The sequence below is a fragment of the Hermetia illucens genome, chromosome 4 (genome assembly GCF_905115235.1).
Source record: "Hermetia illucens chromosome 4, iHerIll2.2.curated.20191125, whole genome shotgun sequence".
NCBI lineage: Eukaryota > Metazoa > Arthropoda > Insecta > Diptera > Stratiomyidae > Hermetia > Hermetia illucens.
In genome coordinates this window covers 2,062,786-2,086,272 of record NC_051852.1, presented here as the reverse complement: position 1 = coordinate 2,086,272, position 23,487 = coordinate 2,062,786, and the positions used below count along the sequence as shown (strand labels likewise).

At 43.5% G+C, this 23,487-nt stretch overlaps 1 protein-coding gene across 28 annotated transcripts in view; it reads right to left on the bottom strand.

The window, feature by feature from the left end:
* Positions 1-23,487, bottom strand: part of LOC119656194 (patronin) — a 105,968-nt gene that overhangs the window by 46,833 nt on the left and 35,648 nt on the right. For 26 of the 28 annotated variants that reach the window (XM_038062549.1, XM_038062565.1, XM_038062557.1 and 23 more), the window contains exon 1: positions 8,131-8,331. The exons of 1 other annotated variant lie outside the window; for it this stretch is intronic. In XM_038062549.1, coding sequence (XP_037918477.1) covers positions 8,131-8,223 — 93 coding nt within the window. In that variant the 5' untranslated portion in view covers positions 8,224-8,331. Of the gene's footprint in view, positions 1-8,130; positions 8,484-23,487 lie in introns of those variants that run through there. One more of the 28 variants, XM_038062548.1, reaches the window with a different exon arrangement.

Here is a 23,487-nt window from a genome sequence, read left to right as displayed (position 1 = left end):
TCCTGCAGATTGCTCTGGTGCTGTAGGAATGCGATAGGTAAGACCTGGGGACTTTCACCTAAACGGATATATTGGATGTATACATCCATAATAAAACCCATTTTGATGTATGCATGCATCGTCTGGTGGCCAAGACTGAACTTTGCTAACAGCAGGAAGCTGCTAACGCAGATTCAAAGACTTGGTTGTCTAAGTATTGCTGGAGCAATGAGTACTACGCCGACTGCGGCACTTGAAGCTATCCTAAATCTATCCCCATTCACTTGGAGGTAAAACGGAAAGCGGCCAACGACGCATATAGGCTCGATACCATTGGGACGTGGAAAGACGGCCAATCCAACGGGCATGCGTCTATCTGGAAATTCCTTGAAAAACATTCGGTAGCCCTGATGCCGACCGATCATATGGTTTCCAGATTCGTCTTGGAAAAGACATACACTGTCGTAATCACCGAAAGAGAAGAATGGTCGACAAGTGGCCATGAGTCTTTTCAGATTACAGACCTAATAATCTTCACCGACGGGTCAGTCACGGAGGATGGATCGGGTGCAGGTGTGTTCTCGGAGAATCCGATTATAGAACTGGCCCGACCCCTCGAAAAAATGACGACCATATTCCTGGCGGAGATATATGCCATTTCATTGGCAACAGAAGCATGTCTGCGACAAAAATGGAGGGGTCGCACCATTCGAATCTGTTCCGACAGTCCGGCGGTATTATCAACACTAAATGGCAACAACATATCAAGCCAGTTGATGTGAAGTTGTCACCAGGTGCTGCTGAAACTTGGCCGACTGAACGAAACATTCCTGATGTGGGTGCCGGGGCACTCCAAAATCGCCGGTAATGAGGAGGCTGATAGACTGGCTCGCCGAGGGTCTGGATTTACAATGGTGGGACCAGAACCAGCTCTTGGAATCCGACCATCTACTGTCAAGTCTACTCTGAAGGGTGAAATTGCAAGGATTCACGCAACCGAGTGGAGAAATTTGGACTCTTGCCGGCAAGCGAGAATCCTTGTGAAGGAGCCTAGGGCCACTAGAGCGGCATTTTTGTTGTCCCTTAAGAAGTGGGACATGAAAACCCTAGTAGGGCTTTTAACGGAACACTGCCCGTTAAACTACCATATGGAAAAGATTGGGGTAGTGGTTTCGGCTGTGTGCAGCTAATGTGAGGAGGAGGAGGAGACAGCCCTGCACTTTTTATGCAGTTGCCCGGCATCCTCAGATCTCAGACGAAGGCACCTTGGCAAGGTTTTCTTCAATGAAGAATCTGCACACTCTCTGCCTCTTGAGAATGTTCTCAGATTCGCTAAAGCCTGCGAAAACCGTAGGCGGGAAGCCATTGAATAGGCAACATACGGGGATAGTACAATGGGCCTAATAATGGCCTGAGTGCTCGGAGCTGCGGCTCCCCCCAGTTAACTAAACTAACTAACTACAAAGAGGCTGGAGAGGGAAAGTACAAATCTTTCAAACTTTGTTAATCCAGTATTAAAAATTGAGCCATAGCGTGAAATAAAAAAGGGGATACCTTTTTTCGATAATAAGAACCGTGTTTCGGGAACCAGTTTTTCCCTTCCATAAAAGGAATAAAATTCTGGTGAGAGGAGACATGTGTTTAATACTGAATTTACCCTATTTATTTTAAAATTTATGAAAAATAGTTTTATTATCACCAATTTAGAAAAATAGATTTCGTTATCCTTATAAATATCAGATACTCTAATCTAACGTGGGATGTATAAAGGCGACTTTCTGAGCCTCGTTGTTTTTTGTTTAGCGAAATCAGTTGTCTCGTGGGTGGTTATAATTTTTTTGAAAGAAAATAATGGGTCTACTGAACTACTGTCATTAGAAAGTAGGAAGACTTTTCAATTGAAAATTCCCGGGTCCATACAAACTTTGAATGTGTTGAAAAAGACATTCGGTGACAATATCCTTTCCCATGAGACTGTTTTTTGTTGTTATAAAATGTTTAAAGGACCAGAATTTTTTTATGATGAAGAGCGCTGTCGCTAAGAGAGGCTTCCGGCTAAATTTCTAAGATGCAGATATCGAAACGGAATGTACTTTTAGGCTTAGATTTGGTTTAGGTACATCACTGTGATTTTTTTCAGGATTTTCGATTGGATAGGCGGTTGTGAGAACGAGACGTATTACACTTTTTTAGGGTTATATTTTGAGCCTTCGCTTCTTACATTTCACTCGATATCAAATATGGAACCAGTTTCAATACTAATTGAGACCTTTCACTTGATATCCCGCATGGTCATATTCTGCGAAAAAAAAATTGTATTCCCCTTAAACTCAACACAAAATGATGTCACTTGCTATATGTAAAGGGATTCACACACCACACGTTCTCACCAAATTTCGTGACAATCGGTCTAGCCGTTCCGAATTAATCGGGTGTGGCAGACAGATGGACAAACATACATCGAATCAAAAGAATGAGATGAAATAAATTTCGAATAATACAAAGTCTTTGTTTTTTCCAGAAGATACGATTTTGATTAATCGGTTTACCCTAACCATTATAGCTCTCTTGATACAACTACTTCAAATTCTTTCATTGAAATATGATAAATTAGTATTTTTACTTTAAGCAGAATCCACGGAATTTTTTATATAATCTGATAAAATTATTGCTACCGATAACAATCAACCCAGATTATTTCAGCTTTTCAAAGAATGACTTTATTTGATAATCGATAGTAAAAATAAAAATCCGGAATTATGGCTTTTGTTGAAACAGCAGTGTTGACAGTTATTTCAGTGATATTATTAGTACTTAGAAATCTAGATTAGGCGTTTGATATAAGTTGTAGGTGTTAAATATTATCTTCCAAATAAGACTTAAATAATGGAAATCAGTTAAACAGCACGTTTTGGAATATTGTGGAACAGTGCGCGGGGTTTAAATCCCCTATCCACCTGCTATTTCCCAAGGGCTTTCGACTGTGTCAGGGGTTGCATGAGAGGCATTACGGAAAAAACAATTCTTCTTCTTCTTTTTCTTCAGCCTTTGTCCCGTTCACAAGCGGGGTCGGCTCGTCGTGATCGGCTTCGCCATTTGGCTCTATCGAATGCATGATCTGGGTGCAATCTCGAGGCTTTCAAATCCCCATCCAGCGTATCAGGCCACCGTTGCTTAGGTCTGCCTTTTGGTCGTTTACCATCGACTTCGATGTTCAGACCAATTTTGGCAAGTGAATTCTCGTTTGCACGAATTGCGTGACCATACCATCGAAGACGCCTCTCTCGCAACTTTTCCACGATCGGTGCAACCCCATAACGATCGCGTATATCCTCATTTCGGATGTGATCTAAACGGGTGACGCCACTAGTCCAACGTAGCATCTTCGTCTACATTACCGCAAGACGCCGTTCATTGTCTTTTATGGTCGGCCAACACTCAGAACCATAGAGAGCGATTGGAAGGACGACATTGCGGTAAATTTTAGATTTGAGACGTTCGTTGATACGTCGATCACAAAGGACGTGGAACGCCACTTCATTCAGGTTGCGCTCGATAATCTTACCGGCAAGATAGGATGGAATCGTAGTTCCCGTTTAGCCATCGGGAATAAGCGAGATTTTAAGCTTTTTGGAGATGGGAGTTATTCAAGCATTCTCCCAATCAGTGGAGAGATGGGCGTTGAGAAGGCAGTGCTTGGTAATCGAAGAAAGGATGGTGGAAATGCTTGATGCAATTCTTTAGGACAATGTGTGGGGTAATCTCCCGTTGATCTGAACAATTGAGAGGATGGACGAAGCGGTTTTGTGTGAGTTATTTAGGAATATCGAATTGGTGGACCTTGGCGCAAAACCGCCTAGACCAGATACCGGTTGTTGTGCCATTGATGATGATGATAATGATTCTCCCGTTAATCTAAATGATTGAGAGGATGGACGAAGAGGTTTTGTCTGGGTTAGATGCAGTAGATGAGGTCGATTGGAGCCTAGAAATTGGTTCAAAATCTTCATTACGAATGTGCATGATGCAATGGTGAGCTTGAAGGAAAAATGGTTTGTTAGTATGTTTCCTTTTTCAGGCGGTGAAATATTCTGAGGCAGGCTTGCGTTTTTGTGATTTCTTTTGCTCAGATTAGGACAAAAATTTCTGACTTCCCCGAACGATTTTGGAGACGCGCATGTGGTCGATATGCAGTGTTCAAATTCATCAACGTACTGACCTAATCAGAGTAAAAATTTCTTCAATAAAATGAGAGGCCTGTTTTTGCCGATGAGACTTTTTGTATTTGATGCTTTGAAGAATATGTCTGTGGAGGAAATTGAAGGTAAAAATCAGAGTAGTCAAACTGAAAATATATACCATAACACCAAGGTTATTGGTCGCTAGGATCATCACACTGTTCCTGTTTGCATTAATGAGCGAAATGTCGACAGTCAATGTTTAGATTTAAGTTGTCGTACCATGTATTAACAGGGCTAAATTCACATTCGCTTTTTTGCCCAGAATCTTGAAATGTAGTTATCTTAACGGTAACATCCAGTTGAAGTTATTTGGTATCGACGTTCTTTTTGTGGGAGGAGTACTTGGAAGGTGGTTATAAGTGCTACTCCAAAGCCCCAAGCTTGGGTCAGCATAGCCCCAAGCTTTCATCAACTCGTGTTTGTGTGGCGTAATCGTGGTGCTACGGTCCAAGACGTATTATAGGGGGATTTGTTGATGAAAAATTGAGAAAAAGCGAAAACTCCATCATCATCATCCAGGATGACTGACAGGTATATTGTCCTAGGGCATCATGTTTTGGAGCAATGGAGGAAGAGTTTAAGTTTCTATGAAAGCGGTTTAGCGGGCTGAAGTACATTGCTAGAAACAAAAAACGGTGGCGCTTGGGCACAGGTAGGGGTATATTGCAACCAATAAAAAAAAGTAAATAGTGGTATATTTTCTGATTAGTCCAGGAATGAATCATAGCACTACGGATTAAATAGTAGGGGAGATACGGGCAAGACAGGTACTCGATCTTTTAAGCATTTGTAATCGGATAATCACGATCCTTTCAACGCGGCACGATTGGTTGCCAATATGCCATGGGTGTGGTTTGGTATAACTCGTATTTGTTTTCTTATCAGTACAAAACTGTTTAGGAGCAGTTTGCTTTTTATTTTGCTACTCCGCTCGGTGCGTGTCTACTAAGTGAATGATAGTTGTATCCACTAAATTCAAAGTGATTCTCATTCGTCGACGATTAAGCCAGCAGATGAGGACTTGTTAATTTGTTTTCAATACGTGTTACCTTACATACAATGAGATGTACTTGGGTAAGATGGGGTTTGGGGTACCCCGTCTTGCCCGCCCGCAGATGAACCTGTTTCGGGTTTCTGTGTGTATAGGAGTGTAACTTTCTTTAGTCAATATTGTGTTCTTTTGTTCTAGAATGGTGAAAACATATAGGAGAAGGACTAATAGAGGTAATTGATCAGAAGAGAATATGGGCAAAGCTTTGGGTGCTCTTCTAGAAGGGAAAATGGGATATATGTTCGCAGCCAAACCATTTTCAGTTCTGCAGACTACTGTACCTAGAAAGGAAAGTCAAAATAGCCCGCCAGAACTTGGCTTCTTCATCTGAATATAGAGGTTCTACCTAGGCCCAAAGCGATCTATTTTTACGGAAGACGATGAAGACGAACTGTGTGGCTATGTATTACATATGGAGAGTCGATTTTACGGATTAACAACCAAAGATCTAAATGCCTTAGCTTACAATCTAGCAGATCGAAATTGTAAACCCCATATGCTCAACACTCAACACAAAGTTTTGGAAAAGGTACCCTGAGTTATCAATAAGAAAACCTGAGAGCACTTCAACTGCGCGCGCTGTCGTTTCAAGAGAGAAATTGTTGAATGCCATTTGACACCAGATCGCATCTATATTTGCGACGAAACTGGCGTTTCAGTTGAACCCAGGCAAAATCAAAAGTCGTAGCGAAGCGAGATCGAAAACAAGTAGGAACCTTTTAACTTCTGCGGAAAGAGAGAGAGAGAGGAGGGGGGGTATGGAGGAATGATGTAAACAATTTGTGAAATTCAGTGGGGCCATAACAGATCGACCTGTATTTTACTAAATTGATCTAGTAAATGAAGCTCGACTTTACGGGCCTTATGATCCAACGGTTTTCTCAGAAAGCGTTTTTGTCCTTTCCTTGGTGACCATTTTCCCTCGCTCTCAACCATTAACCACAACAACTGGAGCATCAAACAGCAAACCTGCTATTGTTACAGCGTCATCCGAATATACAATGTCGAATATCACAAAAACAGACCCAATTAGCGAATTTGCTTCGGCGGTATCAGCTACCAGTAATGTTGCAATTATGACACCTACGTCAATCTTAATACCTACCATTATCGAATTGCTTGTACTGGATATCACTGAATGTTTCCGCAGCAACCACTATTCAGACGTCTGTCGCCTCGTTGAGTTTTGAGCCCGCATGCTCGTCGTGGTTTGATAGTAGATCAACAATTTTATAGCAATCAAAATTACCCAAGGTTAGTCCAGAGCAAATACTACCTCTTTCAACAACTCGTAAAAGTTTACGCGTAACTCGAAAACGAGGAAAAACAGCAATAATTACTGGATCACCACACGAAAAGGAGATAATTAGTGGTCGGGTTTTTAGATTTATTAGTGGTCTAGACATGGAAAAGGTTTGTACAAAACATATTTACGGAAACGACATTGGTAGTAATTCAAGATGGCGTAACTGTACTGTAGTAGTCCTTATCTGGATTCTAATAAAAGCTGTGCTGGATATTTCATATATGGCAATTGGGCACATTGTTCCTGTGCTGGTGTCGATGATGAGGATAACCAAACAACGTTCACCTGCGAATACTGCGGTATTGTTGTACCCCGTCTTGCCCCCTAGGGATACCCCATCTTGCCTCCTAGGGGTAGTCAATCTTACCATCACCAGTAACCAGACAGCGTGTTGCGGCCTTTTTTACTTTGTTCCTCAAATGATGGAAATCTTAGAGATTAGTTACCAGGCAAGATTATGAAAATAAAAGCAACTATGTAAGTGCAGACAAAATATATGGTGGCAACGTCAGCACCGAAGACGAATCAACCAACAACATCAAACCGCACTGGTCAAACACAAACACGAAGAAGAATAAGGATAGGAGAATACAACTTTGAGACCGTTGACAATTTCTCCTATCTAGGGTCGAAAATCACAACCGATAACAGCTACGATGATGAAAGCCACGCAAGGTTGTTGTCAGCCAACAGAGCCTATTTCAGCTTACAAAGACTGTTCCGCTCGAAACGTCTCACCATAGGGTCAAAGCTCTTACTGTACAAGACTGCGATCTTGCCAGTCCTCATGTATTCCTCGGAAACTTGGGTTCTTAGCAAGAAAAATTGCGAACTCTTGGCTGCGTTCGAGAGAAGAATCCTCCGAAGAATTTTTGGCCCCCTACATGAGGATGGACGATTCCGTAGCCTACACAATGACGAAATCTATGAGCGATACCATGACCGTCCGGTTGTGGATAAAATCCGGCTCAATAGGTTACGGTGGGCGGGTCATTTAATCCGTATGGATTAGGATGATCCCACCCGGAAAGTCTATAAGGGCAATATCTATGGTAGAAAAAGAAGACGAGGAAGACCCTGCCTAAGATGGAGCGATGGCGTAGGTCAGGACGCCAGACAGCTTTTAGGGATATCGAATTGGTGGACCTCGGCGCAAAACCGGGATGTCTGGAGTTCCTTATTAAGGCAGGCCTAGACCGGATACCGGTTGTTGCGCCGTTGATGATGATGATGATGTAAGTGCAATGGTTTTAGTTTTATTGCCCCTTAAAAGTTAGGTACCCCGTCTTGCCTTATCCTCCCCTGATTGTGATTTCTTAAACCATAAATGCAAGGTATTAGTGATATAGTATTAATCGCCCAATGACTGGAAGACATACATATTGATTGTAGCGGTATCAACGTATAAAATTTTGTGTTTGAGTTTGGTTCCGTAACATGTATTTTATCAACAAGAGATAGCATTGCTGTTATCGTGTAATCTTGAAGAAATATTTTAGATATATTTGATTTCTTTTGGTTTACTTTTACCGTAGAAAAAATTAACAACTTACTTGGTTTGTATCGTTTACTGCAACTGTTGGAATTTCATAGATAGTTTTCAGGCTCCACAAAATTGTAGGCACAGAGTTCAAATTCAATACCATTTTTATTCACTGTTGTAACTTTCTTGTAATGAATCACATTATTCAATCACGAAGTTTATTGGTCTTCAGTCAGAGACTTAGGGTCTTCAGCATGGTCGAAGTTGAGGGCTGGTGGCAGTATGAAAGGCATCGCCAATGAAGATTAATGGATTATTTTATTCATTATTGAAACTGGGTACTTAGGTCCATAATTGGAGTAAAGAAAGTTGAAAATATTCGACGCTGTTAAACAAAGAACTAAAAACAATGTCGAACATGTCCGCACTTTCATCCGTAAACATGGAAAAGGTGATTCATGGTCTCAACACCTCCAACTAGCCCACAATACACCGAGGCAATGAATTCTTGATACACTACAAACAGAAAGAGCATTGTTCCTATTATATGGTAATCTCAGTCAATTTTTCAAACGTTACAAAGGAAATTCGAATCCATGACTTGCATTATTCGCACATGAGACTGCGGCAGGTAGGTCGTCATCCTCATACTCTCACCTACGCTTCCGATATTTGCGTCCGTGTCAAATTCTTGTGTTTATTTCAAATCTGCAACTTTCATACCACGTGTAACTTCATCGGATGTCATGCATGAAATATGACGATGAAATAAATTGAATTCCAACAATGGAAACAATTAGACATCAATCAGACGTTCATATTTTTGGTTGTTAACGGTCATTTGGTAGATTTGAGAGGAAACCGAATTCAATTGGAAACATTTGAATTATTGAAAAGACTGGGACTGGAGCTTCTAGAAATTTCCGGTAAATTTCTTTAATTACAAAATATATCGAGCAATATCTAATATCTCGGGGATCGCAAAACAATGTTGATAGATGGAACTAAGAAAGTTGTGTAACAAACGAAAGCAAAAATTGATAACTTTTTTTTGGAGGTAAATACAATTTCTTTCCACGATAGAAGTGGAGAACGAAGAAAGCGGAATATCAAGCGGCTTAAATCACTGGCAATATTCGTAGTTTTGCACTTTCAAACATTCAGATACAATTGAGGAAATCTCAGCCATGAATATTTACAGTTGTAATAGTTCTAAATGAATCATGCAAGCATATTTTCGAGGTTCATCACCTCCAGAAGTCTAATTGCATTTCATGAATACGTTCCAAGATTCCGTTCCGCTACAATAAATATAGCGACGATTGGAGCGTAATTAATAAAAATAATTTTGCTAAGCAGAAACCCAGATGAACGTGACATCATTTCCACACACATTAATTTCATTAAGTTCAATTGCCTCACCATTTAAGAGAACATTCATTTGCAATTCATGACCAGATAGAATTATTACAAACCCCATACAGTCACCAACAGATTTTTAGATACATAGTACTATCCCGAAATGTGTTTGTTTGCCTTCTTTGTGTATCTTTATTTTGTAATCGGCTTTCTAGCGAAAGCTGCAAACAGCTAGTGATTGGAATTTTTAATGTTTATATACATAAATAATTTGAAGGCTTGGAAAAGGTGATGATTGGGTAAAGCGACACGTTAACAGCTGAGGGGAGAGAATCTATGTGCATGAGTCTGTTGCCGCCAGATATATGATTATCATTATTACATCCAACCGGTACTTCTTCTTGAGGAGCTCACGAGTGTAAAAGTTAAATCCAGCTCAGATTTAAGTTCTTTCTCTCCTCAGGCGTAACGAAATAGAAAAAAAATTGCTTATATCATGCCACTGTCTATATCCATTTGAGTGCTGAATTCCACGGATAATTACTCGTGATGTGTGAATAGATTTTAGAAAAAAAAGATAAACCGCTCTGTGCTGTGCATGGCTGTATCTTTTGCGAATGAACGAAGGTCGATATTTAATAATAAAAACATTGATTGGATTGTGACACTAAAATTGATAAATGGTTCGATGCCTACGTGGGTGAATAATTATCTGAACAGAAGTGGGTGCTGCGGACAAACTAGAGAAAAGAGTAAACAATGTCGAAATCACCCGACAGGTTGTTGGTGTAGCTGGAAATCAACTAAGTTGAAGGTGGTCACTGCCTTAATGGGACCAACCGGAATGTCTTGGGATTACGAACAACTGAAAATGAATATGATCGGCTTGAAATCAGATTGTCATAGTATGCTGGTCCCAAGTCTAGATAAAGGAGGAGGGTTTGAGGCAATGTACTTTGTACTATCCTCGGTAAAAACAAAAATAAAATGCTGAGATCAGGGAAAGAGATAAATAGAGTATATTTGGAAGTATTCCACTATGCCAAATCCTGCCTGACCTCTCTTGGTGACAGGTCCCGTGACAGGCCGACCAAGAAAATACATACAATATCGTTAGAAACAAGATGACCCGATCGAGTTACAAGCCTCGAAAAAATGCTAGGGTGACCACCTCAGTCGACGTGGTAGGACGGGCCCCGGTTCTGCCGAGAAATGGACAAGGGTTCTTGACGAATGGACGACGTCAGGACGTAAGCAAGTTAGTCCGAACAAAATAAATACGTGTCTGCAGGCTGAATGTTGACACCGAGCAACTCGCAAGAGCCCTTCGGAAAAGGCGCATTGATATCTGCACTCTGCAAGAAACTCGATGGTCTGGTGCCAAAAGCTGCGACATTGAACGCGAACGCGGTAAAAATGGCTATAAACTTCTCTACTTTGGTAGCCCACACACTTCATATGATGTTGACATTGCCATCTCAGAGGGTTTCCGTGACGACATTAAAGAAGTCGAACGATTTGATGATCGGCTGATGAAGCTCACCATTATATCAGCTGATCGGCCTATTCACTTCTTCATCGCGTACGCACCACAGACAGGTCGACCTGATGCCGAGAAAGATGCCTTCTGTCAACTTCTCGATGAAAAGACTTGTCACGTGCCTGCTGACGACTATATCATCATTGCCCGCGACCTTAATGGTCATGTGGATGAAAAGGCAGACGGTAACAGGTGCTATGAGGAAAAGGGGTTCAGAGAACGCAATGAAGGTGGCGAGCGTATAATTGATTGTGCTGACACTCATGAACTTGTACCTATGAATACATGGTTCATCAAATGATTGTCTCATCTTCCTACATTTTATAGTGGGAACAGTAAAACGCAAATGGACTATATTCTCATAAAGCGCCGAAATTTTACCATTGTCACTGATTGCAAAGCCGTTCCCTATGAGACCATCGCACCTCAACATCGGCCGTTGATTACCGTCCTTCGAATTAAGCCACCGAGAAAACAGCGCGAGGAACGCACTGGCCCGCCGCGCAATAAATGGTGGCGATTTCGTGAGAAAAAAGAAGAAATGATCTCACTTACGCGATTACCAACCGTTACGAATGTGGAAGAATCGTGGAATCAAATGAAAGACACGATCCACAAAGCGGCCCCTGCAACCCTCGGGGTCATCAAGCCGGGTAAGCGGTACATCAACCGAGATACTTGGCTTTGGTATGACAATGTCGAAGTAAAGGTCCGTGAAAAGAAACGCCTCTACCACAAATTTCTCGAAGATAATACGCTGGTCAATTGGCAAATTTATAAGAATGCCAATTGGGAAGCAAATTAAGCGATCGCGGTCACCCGGGCGGACCATTACAATCTTTACGATAAATTGGACACTCGGGATGGCGAGAGAGATCTATATCGACTTGCCAAAAGCCGTAACGAACGCACACAGGATATCAAACACTTCTGTTGCGTTAATGACAAGAACCGTACTTTGCTTACCAACCGTCGAACCGCAACGGATAGATGGTGAGAATACTTTGAGCAGACTTCAACTGAAAAATTTGTTCATCCTCCACTTCGACAATCATTGCCGATATTTGGAGCAATTCCACCTGGCAGCGCAACTGGTGCTCACAGGTGACGGTGAGGAAGATGGGGCCTGTCGGCCGAACCAAAACCAAGTGCCCGAAGAGATCCTCCATAGTGGTGGCACCGGGAGACGCTGTGTCACATTGGTTTGTTGGCTGTGATGCAGTAGGCAAATGCTCCAAAGGCCTAATTAGGGCCATAGGGCTCGAGTTTGCATGGGGACTCATCTGAAGTGGCAATAGGTCACGACACCTTACCAGGGGTATACTGATACCATGGGAACCGGGATAGCCCCTGAATTCACATACTTCAGGAGAATTCCTGTTGTATGTGCGTTCAGCTCGGTTGTTGCGGTTGACCCACTAGTGGGAGCTTCATGGGGGTTGTTGGTTACGTACAAGCGAACAGAGGCCTTCGGGATTCGGTGTGGTGTTGCGTTTGAACACGGGAGCCGTACTCTTTAGTTCAGTAGAGATTTAGTTTGGTCTTACATCCACCAGTGTGAATGCTGAGCCATGCACTCGGTATAAACTGGTACCGTTGTAGCTTGGTGAAGCAGGGCTCTGATGGTGGTCACAAAATCAATCCGTGTCTTAAGAAGAGAAATTACCGTCCGATCGGGTTACTGAAGATTTTTGAACGTACTCTTGGCAACCGTATTCGCGAAATCGTTGAAATAACCGCGAACCAAGCGGGATTTGTCAAAAACTGTGGAACTACTGACGCAATATACGGTGTGCGGTTACCCATGGAGAAACACCGTGAGAAGCATCGCCCTCTTTACATTGCATTTCTGGATCTAGAGAAACCGTTTGACCGTGTGCCACACGAACTAATCTGGTATGCTTTATGACAACACTTAGTGCCACAAGAACTCGTGCTCTGGGTTCGATAGGTCTACCACGATCCGAAAAGTAAAGTTCGAAGTGTGGCGGGTGTATCAAAAATTGCTTCGTGTCTCTGTTGGAGTTCATCAGATGATGTTTTCCTAGCTTCCAATAGTAAAATGATCTCGAGCAACTTGTCCAAAAATGGAATGATTACAAGGTCTCAGATTGAATTTAAACAAAACTGAATTTTTGACGACCGATCCCCATGAAACAGGCACAATCATTGTCAGCGCCACTGATCTGCCCAGAACTGAGCGATTTAAATATCTCGGGTCAACGCTATCAGCCAATGGAGAGCTGCGTTATGAAATTGTTTCACGCATTAACACAACCTTGATGAAGTGATGTCCCACAACTGGTGTTCTTTGTGATCGACGTATCAACGAAGCTCTCAAATCTAAAATTTACCGCAATGTCGTCCATCCTGACGCTCTCTATGGTTCTGAGTGTTGGCCGACTATAAAAGACAATGAACGGCGTCTTGCGGTAATGGAGACGAAGATGTTATGTTGGACTACTGGCGTCACACGTTTTGATCACATCCGAAATGAGGATATCCGTGATCGTTATGGGATTGCACCGATCGTGGAAAATTTACGAGAGAGGCGTCCTTGCGCTAACCAGAATTCACTTGCCAAGATTGGTCTGAACGTCGAAGTCGATGGTAAATGACCAAAAGGCCGGCCAAAACAACGGTGGCTTGATACGCTGGATGGGGATTTAAAAGCCTCGAGATAGTATCCAGATCAGCCATTTGATAGAGCCAAATGGCGAAACCGATCACGACGAGCCGATTCCGCTTGTGAGCGGGACAAAGGCTGAAGAAGAAATCAGATTGTCCGGATATATATGATACTATCAGCTCTTACTTCTTCTATCATAGAAATCTTAAGTGAAACATTCAACAGACACAATCCACCAAAACGCCAATTTTGTACGCGGAACTGCATAACAATACCGACAGCTTTTAGCAGAAGTAAACTGAGATTTTATCGAATGCACAACTAATGCATTATTCAAATATTTCTGCCCCGATTGTCCTCCTAGTTTATTGTTTTTGCATCATCGACCTATCGCTTTAAATCTAAATTTGCATGTCTATCACATAAGCTAAGCACCCAGCCAACGCCCATATAAAATGAGAAACACAGTCTAGCCGCAGACCCCGTCTCAATGAAATCATACTTTGATCGAATTTTTCCGTATCAACAATGGAACTTGCGTATTTTATCTAAATCGATTCAACCGAAAGGCGAAGACCAATAATGTACTGTCCTAAATGCTCAGTCAATGTCCAATGCATTTCCAACCGAATATGTTGGATCAAGAACTAAAAATAGATTGCCTGGTCTTATGTTCCCCCTTGTTGTGATCGTCGTTGTTGTCGTCATCATCATATGGAAATTTAATTTTGCCATTACGCAATAGATGATTGTGGCGATCGTGCAGTCGAGGGTATCAAACATTCTTGAGACAATTGTAAGTCTGCCGATCTAGCCATGGTTCTATTTTCTTTTAACCTAACAACCGGAAACTGTAATGATTGCGGTTGGAAGCAGGTGAGATTAGTGCGGTGCGAGTGGGGTCGATGAATCTTCCATGAAACACTCTCTGATGGACAAGCAGGTTGCACGAATGAAACTAAACTGTTAACAAACACTGGACACTGTATCTTTAATCAGCACTAATTTCACAGTCCTCTCCACTATACCGATGGATCCTCATTCCAATCTGACCTAACACTGGTCACAATTTGCACTAACCACCCTAGTCTTCAGCTACTAGGAAGCAATCACAGAAATTCACTTCGAGTAAACTTTCAGCGACATTTTTGGCAGCGTATGCGGTTTATGCATTCCCTCAAAACTGCTTCCTACGACTGACTGGTAATCCGACGAAAACCAATTGGAAGCAACACATTTGATCTTAAAAGAATTTCAGCTCAAACGCACTGTACTGATGCTTGAGCAATCTGAAGCTAGAGCAACAAGCAGTTGGGGTAATAGACGAGAGAAAATAACTAACCGACACAAGTACCCACGTAATCATGGAATATGAAATACTTGAGTCTCCATCCAGCGAATGAAGCAAGTCTACAATGGAGCCCAGCTTCCAATTACCTCCTTCTCCTGCGCTAATCGCTATATCTCCGTAAAAAGTCCGGAGCGGTGATGGAGGAAACTGGTCACACAAAAATTGTCTTTCGTCAATCAGTTGTGATCGATTCGTAAGGAAAAGTTAAGAGGGAAAGGAAATGACTAGATGACCCAGATTGTGTCATGAAGTATCCAATTTTAGATCGAAGATGTTAGGTAAACTGCAAGTAGATGGACGATAGGTGCCGGGGCAGCACCACTATGAAATGTTGAATATAGCATTTGGATTTTCAATGATTAATGAGGTATGGCTGGGCTTAGGAGAACACGGAAAAAATGCATTTAAGTGGAAGCACATGGTGATATACAGTTAAAGATTCATATCTATTTTTCGTAAGCTTTGATTTGTAGCTGAAAACTATTTTCAGTTGCTAGGGATTTTGCACTGATCTCTCTTTGAAAAGGGAGCAGCGATTACAAGAATTCTGGGCTTGATTTCCCAGCATGTACTCATATTGAATCTAGACCATTGAATGCGTTCGCATGTGTTTAATCAACTTAGATTTCGTAAAAATATAATCATTTTGCAATTTGAGTTCTGTCCGAAATTCAGCCGTCCTAAATCTAAAATGAGAAAATGAATTACGGAATATATTATTCGTTACTGGGAAGGGAGTAAACATCTGAAAGTTGCATTTAAATGTGCAAAAGGAGCAGCCCGGGGCACTCAGGCCATTGTACTATCCCCGTAAATCGCTCATTAAATGGCTCTCCCCCTACGACGTTCGCAGGATTTAGCGTATCTGAGAACATTCTCCAGAGACAGAGAGTGTGCAGATTTTTCATTGAAGAAAACCTTGCCAAGGTGTCTTCGTCTGAGATCTGAGAAGGTAGGGTAGCTTTATAAAAAGTCTCCTCCTCCTCCTCACATTGATTGCACATAGCCGAAACCACCACCCCAATCTTTTCCATATGGTAGCGGCCCGGTCTGATTATGCTTCAGGTTAAAGTTGCATAATTTGGCAAGTCCTCACACGACCTTCGCGTGGTGGCCGCTGGGAACCGTCTTCGGGCGGGCCAAGAGTGTGTAGGACCGGGCTGGGAGTAGGCTCATCCAACTGACGAGGATCTGCTTGTCTGCTGGTCATGTGTTAGGGGCAAGTAGATCTGGCCGGGGGATGGACTGAAGCAACAGATCGGGGATCGTCCTGCCTGCATCGGAGAAGGTGCTAATAGGATCCCAAGCCAAGGTGGAACAGCATACGCCGAGGGCTGCGTGGCCAATGGGGAGCTTGGGTATGCGAACTCTGAATACCTTGGGCACCTTCAGTTTCAAATAAGACCCTTACCCTGTTAGCCGGGCCAGCCAGGGTGGACATTCTTCCCGGACTACTCGTGGGACCAAGACATGGACTTAATTATCAAAAAAACAAAAACGACGATAGAAGAGGAGGCGATGATGACAGGCGCATCATCGGAGGACGAGCTGCTGGCCTCCAGCTAGGAAACAGTGGCGGTCGAGAGCAATACACTCGGTGCCAGCCGTAGCACCGTTGTGCTGAAACCAACCGCAGGGACCTCCCGGAGCGAGGCGTCAGACGGACCAGTGGCTTCCAGCCTGGAACCCACTGCCGTCAAGCTGGGTGTAGCGAGTACCAGACATAGTACTCCTGACCCGAAGCCCTCAGCGTCGGAGGATCCCTCGAAAGCGAAAACCGACAAGAATGTCGGTCGCCGGAAACCGGCTAAGAAGTGAAGGTCCACGGGTGTCCTGTTCAAGAGCCAGTACCAGAAGGCCATGCATATTCTCAGCAAGATTGCTAAGAATAAGGAGGCCGGTACTGTCGACGAGCGGGATGAAAAAGACCTCGCTAAATACCAGGCGATTGTTGATGAATACAAAAGCAAACGCCTGGCTGACGAGCAGAAGGCGAAGCCCATCGCTCTAAAACGCAATCGATCTCAAGACGAGGTCGAACAAGATAAGAAGCGGAGCAGAGTGGGCAAGAGCGCAGACGCTAAACAAGATCCGAAGGAAATTGTACAGCAACCGTCAGCCGGCGGGCCACGTACTGCGAAGCCCTTCAGCCAGAAGTCACTTACGTGTGGCGCTGGCGGATGGCAATTCTGCTAGCGGCAAGCTAACGCTGGAGGTGTGGACCAGTATTGAGGCTAGACTGTCGGGCATGGTCTATGAGCATCTCCTGGAGACCGGAGGCAAACACCCGGGACTCACCCCCGGCTTTGATTCATCTCAGGTGGTCCGTGAGGAAGCCACAGTGGTGGGTTACGCTGACGACATAGCACTGGTTGTTGTCGCAAAGCATCTCGAAGATGCTGAGTTATACTCAAGCGAGGCAATCAGTGCTGTCAAATGCTGGTTGGAGAGCTCTGGTCTGACGCTTGCGGAGGAAAAAACAGAAGCGGTCCTCATCACGAAGCGCCGGAAGAGAAATTACGCCTGTGTTAGAATCGGGAATCATATCATCACATCCAAGCCGACCATCAAATACTTGGGGGTGGTGATAGAAATGAAGCTCAGCTATAAGCAACACGTACAGTATGTGTGTGATAAATCATCCACTGCCAGTATGGCCCTGGCGAGGATGATGTCGAACGTGGGAGGGCCACGGCACACCTCTAGATTGCTTATAGCCAGGGTGGTGACCTCAATCATGCTCTATGCGACACCAGTTTGGAGCGAGGCATTGCGGATGTCAGTTAATACTAGCAAACTGAATGCAGTCTACAAGAGGACAGCTCTGAGGGTATGCTCTGCCTTCAGGACTGTCTCAGATGACGCAGCATTCGCCATCTCTGGAATGATGCAGATTGACATCTTGGCAGATGAGATGGCGAATATATACAATGCGAAACCAATCTCTCTCTTATTGCAGACGAAGAACGCTGAGAGGGAGAGATCCATAAATAGATGGCAAGAGCGGTGGGAACGCTCGGGAAAGGGTCGGTGAACTCACAGGCTCATTCCTGCCATCAAGGAGTAGTTGGAGAGACGACACGGTGAGATTAATTATAATCTCACCCAGTTTCTCACGGGACATGGAGAATATCTCCAATACCTTCACAGGTTTAAATTGGAGACCACACCCGACTGTCCAAATTGCGAGGGAGTCCCAGAGGACCCAGAGCATGTATTGTTCCACTGTCCGCGATTTGTGGAGAGGAGACTCTAGGAGAGGTGCTGGTACCAGAAAATCTGGTGCCGAAAATGCTAGCACATCAAGAGAATTGGGATGCGGGCAACTGCATGATAGCATCTATTCAAGATAAATTGCGAAAGGCAGAGGAGAGGAGAAAAGCGCGGTCACGTGCGCCGCGTATAGAAGAAATGGGATTAAGCTAGAGTGAGCTGACGCCGCCCCGTGATGTAATTCCTTATGGTGGTTCCGCGGGGCACGGAGGGAGTCGGGGGTGGTTTTAGTGGTGGTCCGTGGGTTCCACGTAATAGCTTGCATGGACTAGTTCTCTAAGGATGTTCTCGGTTCGTGTGTCGCTAAGATCAGCGCATAAACGAAAAAGGCCGATTATGAAGTGTGGCTCGGAGTCAGGAATGCCAAAGTAAAAGTGTTCCGTTCTGCAAAACCGGACGAAGACCTAGACCCAATCGACGCCGCCAACGAGCTGTTGGAGGAGATGACGATCGATGGTCCGACGGGGGTTGACACCTACCTACCTACCCACCCTTCAGAGTAGAATTGACAGTGGATGGCCGAATTCCAAAAGCTGGTTCTGGTCCCACTATTGTGAATCCAGATCCTCGGCGAGTCAGTCTGTCAGCCTCCTCATTACCAGCGATGTTAAATTGCCCCGGCATCCACATCAGGAATGTTTCGTTCAGTCGGCCAAGTTTCAGCAGAACCTGATGACGACAATTCCACACCAACTAGCTTGATATGTCGTTGCTGTTTATTGCTGGTAATGCCGCCTGACTGTCAAAACAGATTTGAATGATGCGACTCCTCCAATTTTGCCGCAAATATTCTCCTGCTGCTAATAAAATGGTGTATATGTCCGCCATTTTTCCGAGAAGTCGAGCCAGTGCCATAAACGGATCTGCTGAGAACACCCCTGCGTCCGATCCGTTTTCCATGACTGACCCGTCAGTGAAGATTATTAAGTCTGTAATCCAAAAAGATTCCTGGCCATTTGTCGGCCATTCTTCTCTTTCGGTGATTACGACAGTGTAGGTCTTTTTAAAGACAAATCTGGAAACCATATGATCGGTCGGCATCAGAGCTACCGGATGTTTGCACGACGAAACACAGAAAATACAATAAAATTCACTCACCACATGTGTTTACTATTATACAACTGCGTCTATAAGAAATGCGCACGCAATTTACCACTTTTCTTGAACCAAACCTCTCGCTAGAGTGTCTAACGAAGGTAAACTGTGTAATCGATATGCAACACTATACAGTACAGTGATAAGATACAGGTACTTTGAAATTTTCAGTAACATCTGTTTACAATTCTTGAAACCAGAGTGTTTTAAGATAAAAAATCCTAGTGCGACTATAGGAATCGCGCGCACTGTATCACATTACCTACTAAGGTCGCCACTCTAAAAAGGGTTGTTGACATCGGTTTCGAAAGGGACAATCATCTGATGGTCCCTTAAATTCGCTACTGAGTCTGTTCACAGGAATAAACTTCCTTTCACGCAAACGACAGAAGCTTTGAACAACTTCTCCCAGAATATTGATGACTGACTTCACCAGACCTACCTGATTAAGGAAATGGAGCCAGATGGATGAACCATATCGAGCGGGGATGTATCCAACGATCTGAAGCTTCAACACCATTATAAAGCGCGTGAAATGCAACATAATGAATCACGTGACACGTGAAATCACAATATTTGCGCTGGTCGGAGGAGCAGAAGCTACCGCAAATAGCAACGATTTTGCTATGCTATACCAACGAAGAACGTTAAAGGTAGGTTTTTTATTTTAATGATGAGTAGTGGAAGGAGGCGGAAATAGCACTTCATCACGATTTTCAATCATTCATGTTAAGGCAATCTATCGTAATATGCGAATGCAGATTGCTCGTCCTAACAGAAGTGAAATCATCTTCGCCTTCAAAGCGCTTAAACGGAGTAAAGCTTTTGACAGTCTCCTAAGGGACTGTTCCTCTTAAACCCTCCCTTAAAAACCTCGAGAAAGCTGAGGACATTTGCTTGAGTTTTCTCCGAATCACGGAAATTGGCCCGTGGATTTGAAGGAGGTAAACAGAATCGAACTGAAGATAATTACCAACAAAATCAAATTTCTCAGTCTCAGAGGTGGCAACAATCATGTCTAGTTAGTCAACACCAAAATGGTCATGGAGAAACCTCCATGGGGTGGCACTGGGAAACACTGCATTCATCTAGACCTACTGGTCGTGAGTGTGGTAAGAGGATATGCTTAGGCTTCACACATTGGCTAACAACTGCCCGGTATAAGGCTGTTGTTGTGCATAGATTTTTCCTTGAAGAACTTGTTCTTTACATTGAAGATAGACGGTGGATTTTGACAATCTTGGATATTGCAAATGTCCAGTCTTTTAACTGGAGGACTGTTCGTCGATTTACCGTTGGTCGGCATAAGTTTTTGGGGTTTAGAGTGCGCTCTGAATCCAACAGCATCCCTAAAGAAATTGAACAGACGATGGCATCGGCTTAAGAGGAGTCTATAGCGAACGTATACCTTGAGGTTGAGCAATCACCATCATCAATTGCGCAACAACCGATATCCGCGCTAGGCCTGTTTAAGTAAGGCTTTGTGCCGTGGTCCCCACCAATTCGATATCCCTAAAGGCTCTTTGGTGTCCTGACATACGCCATCGTTCCATCTCATCCATACGGATTAGGTGACCCGCCCACCGCCACCTGCTGAGTCGATTTTATCCAGATCCAGACGGTCGTGGTATCGCTCACAAATTCCGGAATCGTCTATCTTCATGTAGGGGGCCAAAAATTCTTCTGAGAATTCAACTGGTCAGAGTACCAAAACGCACTGACGACGTCAAGCAACGTAGTTAGCGAAGCTGAGTGAAATAACTTTAGGAAATTCTGTGAAGGAATCGACCAAACCGCAGAAGTATCCAGGCTATGCAAGCTTTCACCTAAGAATAGAACAATATCATCTGAAAAACGAGAGTGCACCTCCCTATTCCACGGTGGAGGACCGTAGCCGCCTGTCTGGCACCCCAATAATGTACAGAGGGACGAAAAAGAAAGACCAGAAAATATGTCATAACAAAATGGAATAGGATGGTCAGAAGACCATCCTAACTAGCCGGAGACGACCAAGACAGGAGAGCTATCCCAAAAAGCTGAAAAAATGGCGAAAATGACCGTGAAGATCATCATCAACGGCGCAACAACCGGTATCCGGTCTAGTCAAAGGCGTCGAACAGTTTGTATATAAAGCGTTGTCTTTGCATTCAGCACATCGCTCGACTTACTAAAATGCTAAATCCACTTTCGCTGTTTATCAACATCAAATTGAACGCGAGGCTCATCACTTAGTTCTACAAGATTCGCTTTATGTGCGATGGCACTTGCAAATTATTCCATAATTCTATTGGTTGACCTTATCAAGCGTGATGATTATGCGATGGGAATGCAAGGTCCACTAGACATAATGAAACGTAAAGTCCATTTTCAACATAGCAAAATGCCGCTGGTGCGTCCCATTTGCATTTAAACAACGTAATCAATAATCGAGACTATTTTTATCTACTTGGCAGCACATAATACTCCATCTTCTAAGTAGAGCACTTATATAAGGATCCCGTTCGGCGTTATGCTGTTGTACCAACATAGGCCAGGAATCGGCGTGAGTCCAGGCTTTTCAAAAAGGATTCTGAAAGGTAACTTTTGGTTATACAAAAGATATTTGAAGAACAACAGAAATTCGTAGAAGTAGACTAGATAACCCTTCTAGCAGCTAAATACAGATCAAAACCCAGGAGCACACCCTCTTGAATTTGAATAATAAGAAGAAATAGTATCAACATTTCGTGAGTGGCCAAAATGATTCAAAACCTGTTTAGTTCGCAGATCCCTCTAGGCAACCCAACTAAGAACCACCATGGTAAGCATTAAGCTTAACATTATCTCATGGAACGCAAATTCCGTAAAAGGAAAAATGGAAGAATTGAAAGAATTCCTTTACGAGGCAGAAGTAGACATACTACTCATCCAGGAAACGTTCCTCAAACCAACATACCCACTTAAAGTACCCAACTATGAAATATATAGAAACGACCGACTTACTGGCCATGGAGGAGGAACCGCAGTCCTCATTAAGAGAAGCATCGAGCATCACCGCCTGGAAACACCACTCATCACTGGAATGGAAGCTACAGTCATCGAGGCAAGGACAGGACCAGCTGATGTAAAAATTATATCAGCCTACCGTCCACCATCAGCAGATAATTTTTCAGAGGACCTTCAACTGCTACTCAACGAGGACAAACCGACTTTTCTTGCCGGGGATCTGAACGCGCGTCATCGAGACTGGGGAGCAACCCGAAACACCAAAGCGGGGAGAGAACTGCTCACTTTCCTAAACGGAAACGGAGCGACTATTCACGCACGAGAGGAACCAACACATTGTGGACGCAGCACGACCGGTACCATAATCGATGTGGCTCTTACAAAGAATTACAACAACCACATCACAATCAACGTGTTGGACGACCTCTCGTCGGACCACAAACCGGTGCTATTTTCAATATACAACATATATATTGAAAATCCGCCCAAAAATGATAAAAAGCACCAACTGGGACACCTACCGCCACATTCTAAGACAATACACCACAACCTCAAAACTAGAAACATCGGGACAGGTAGAGACAGAGATTCAAAACTTAACCGCCCAACTAACTTCAGCCAAGCAGGAGAGCTCAACGGAGACAGAAGTAAACGGCCAACAATACTACCGGCTCCCAAGAAATATTAAAGAAAGAATAAGGGAGAGAAATCGCATCAGAAAAAGAGGAAGAATGACAGGAGATCCTCTGAAAAGAGAAGCGAATCGGCTCACTAACGTCATCAGAGATGACATTGACCGATTCAGGAACGAACAGTGGGAATACTTCCTCCAAAACTTAGAGCCGGGAAACAACAACTTCTGGCGGCTCAGCAAATATTTTAAAAGAGGCTCGAGAAGGCAAATGCCTACAATTCATGATCCCAATGCCCTTGAATTCTATAAAGAGAGAAAGGCCGAAGCGTTCGCGGACTCACTCGAACTCCAGTTCAGGGAGAACACCGCATCGGACGATGAATCTGAAGAAGAGTACGAGTCAGAAACAAAGACACAAGATGACTCAACATAAAGAGAAGACTGGGAACCGCAAACAGACCAGGTGGAAGTCCAAACCATCATCCATGAACTAAGCAGCAAAAAAGCCCCAGGATGGGATATGCTTACAAACGAGTGCATCAAGAACGCACCGAATAACAT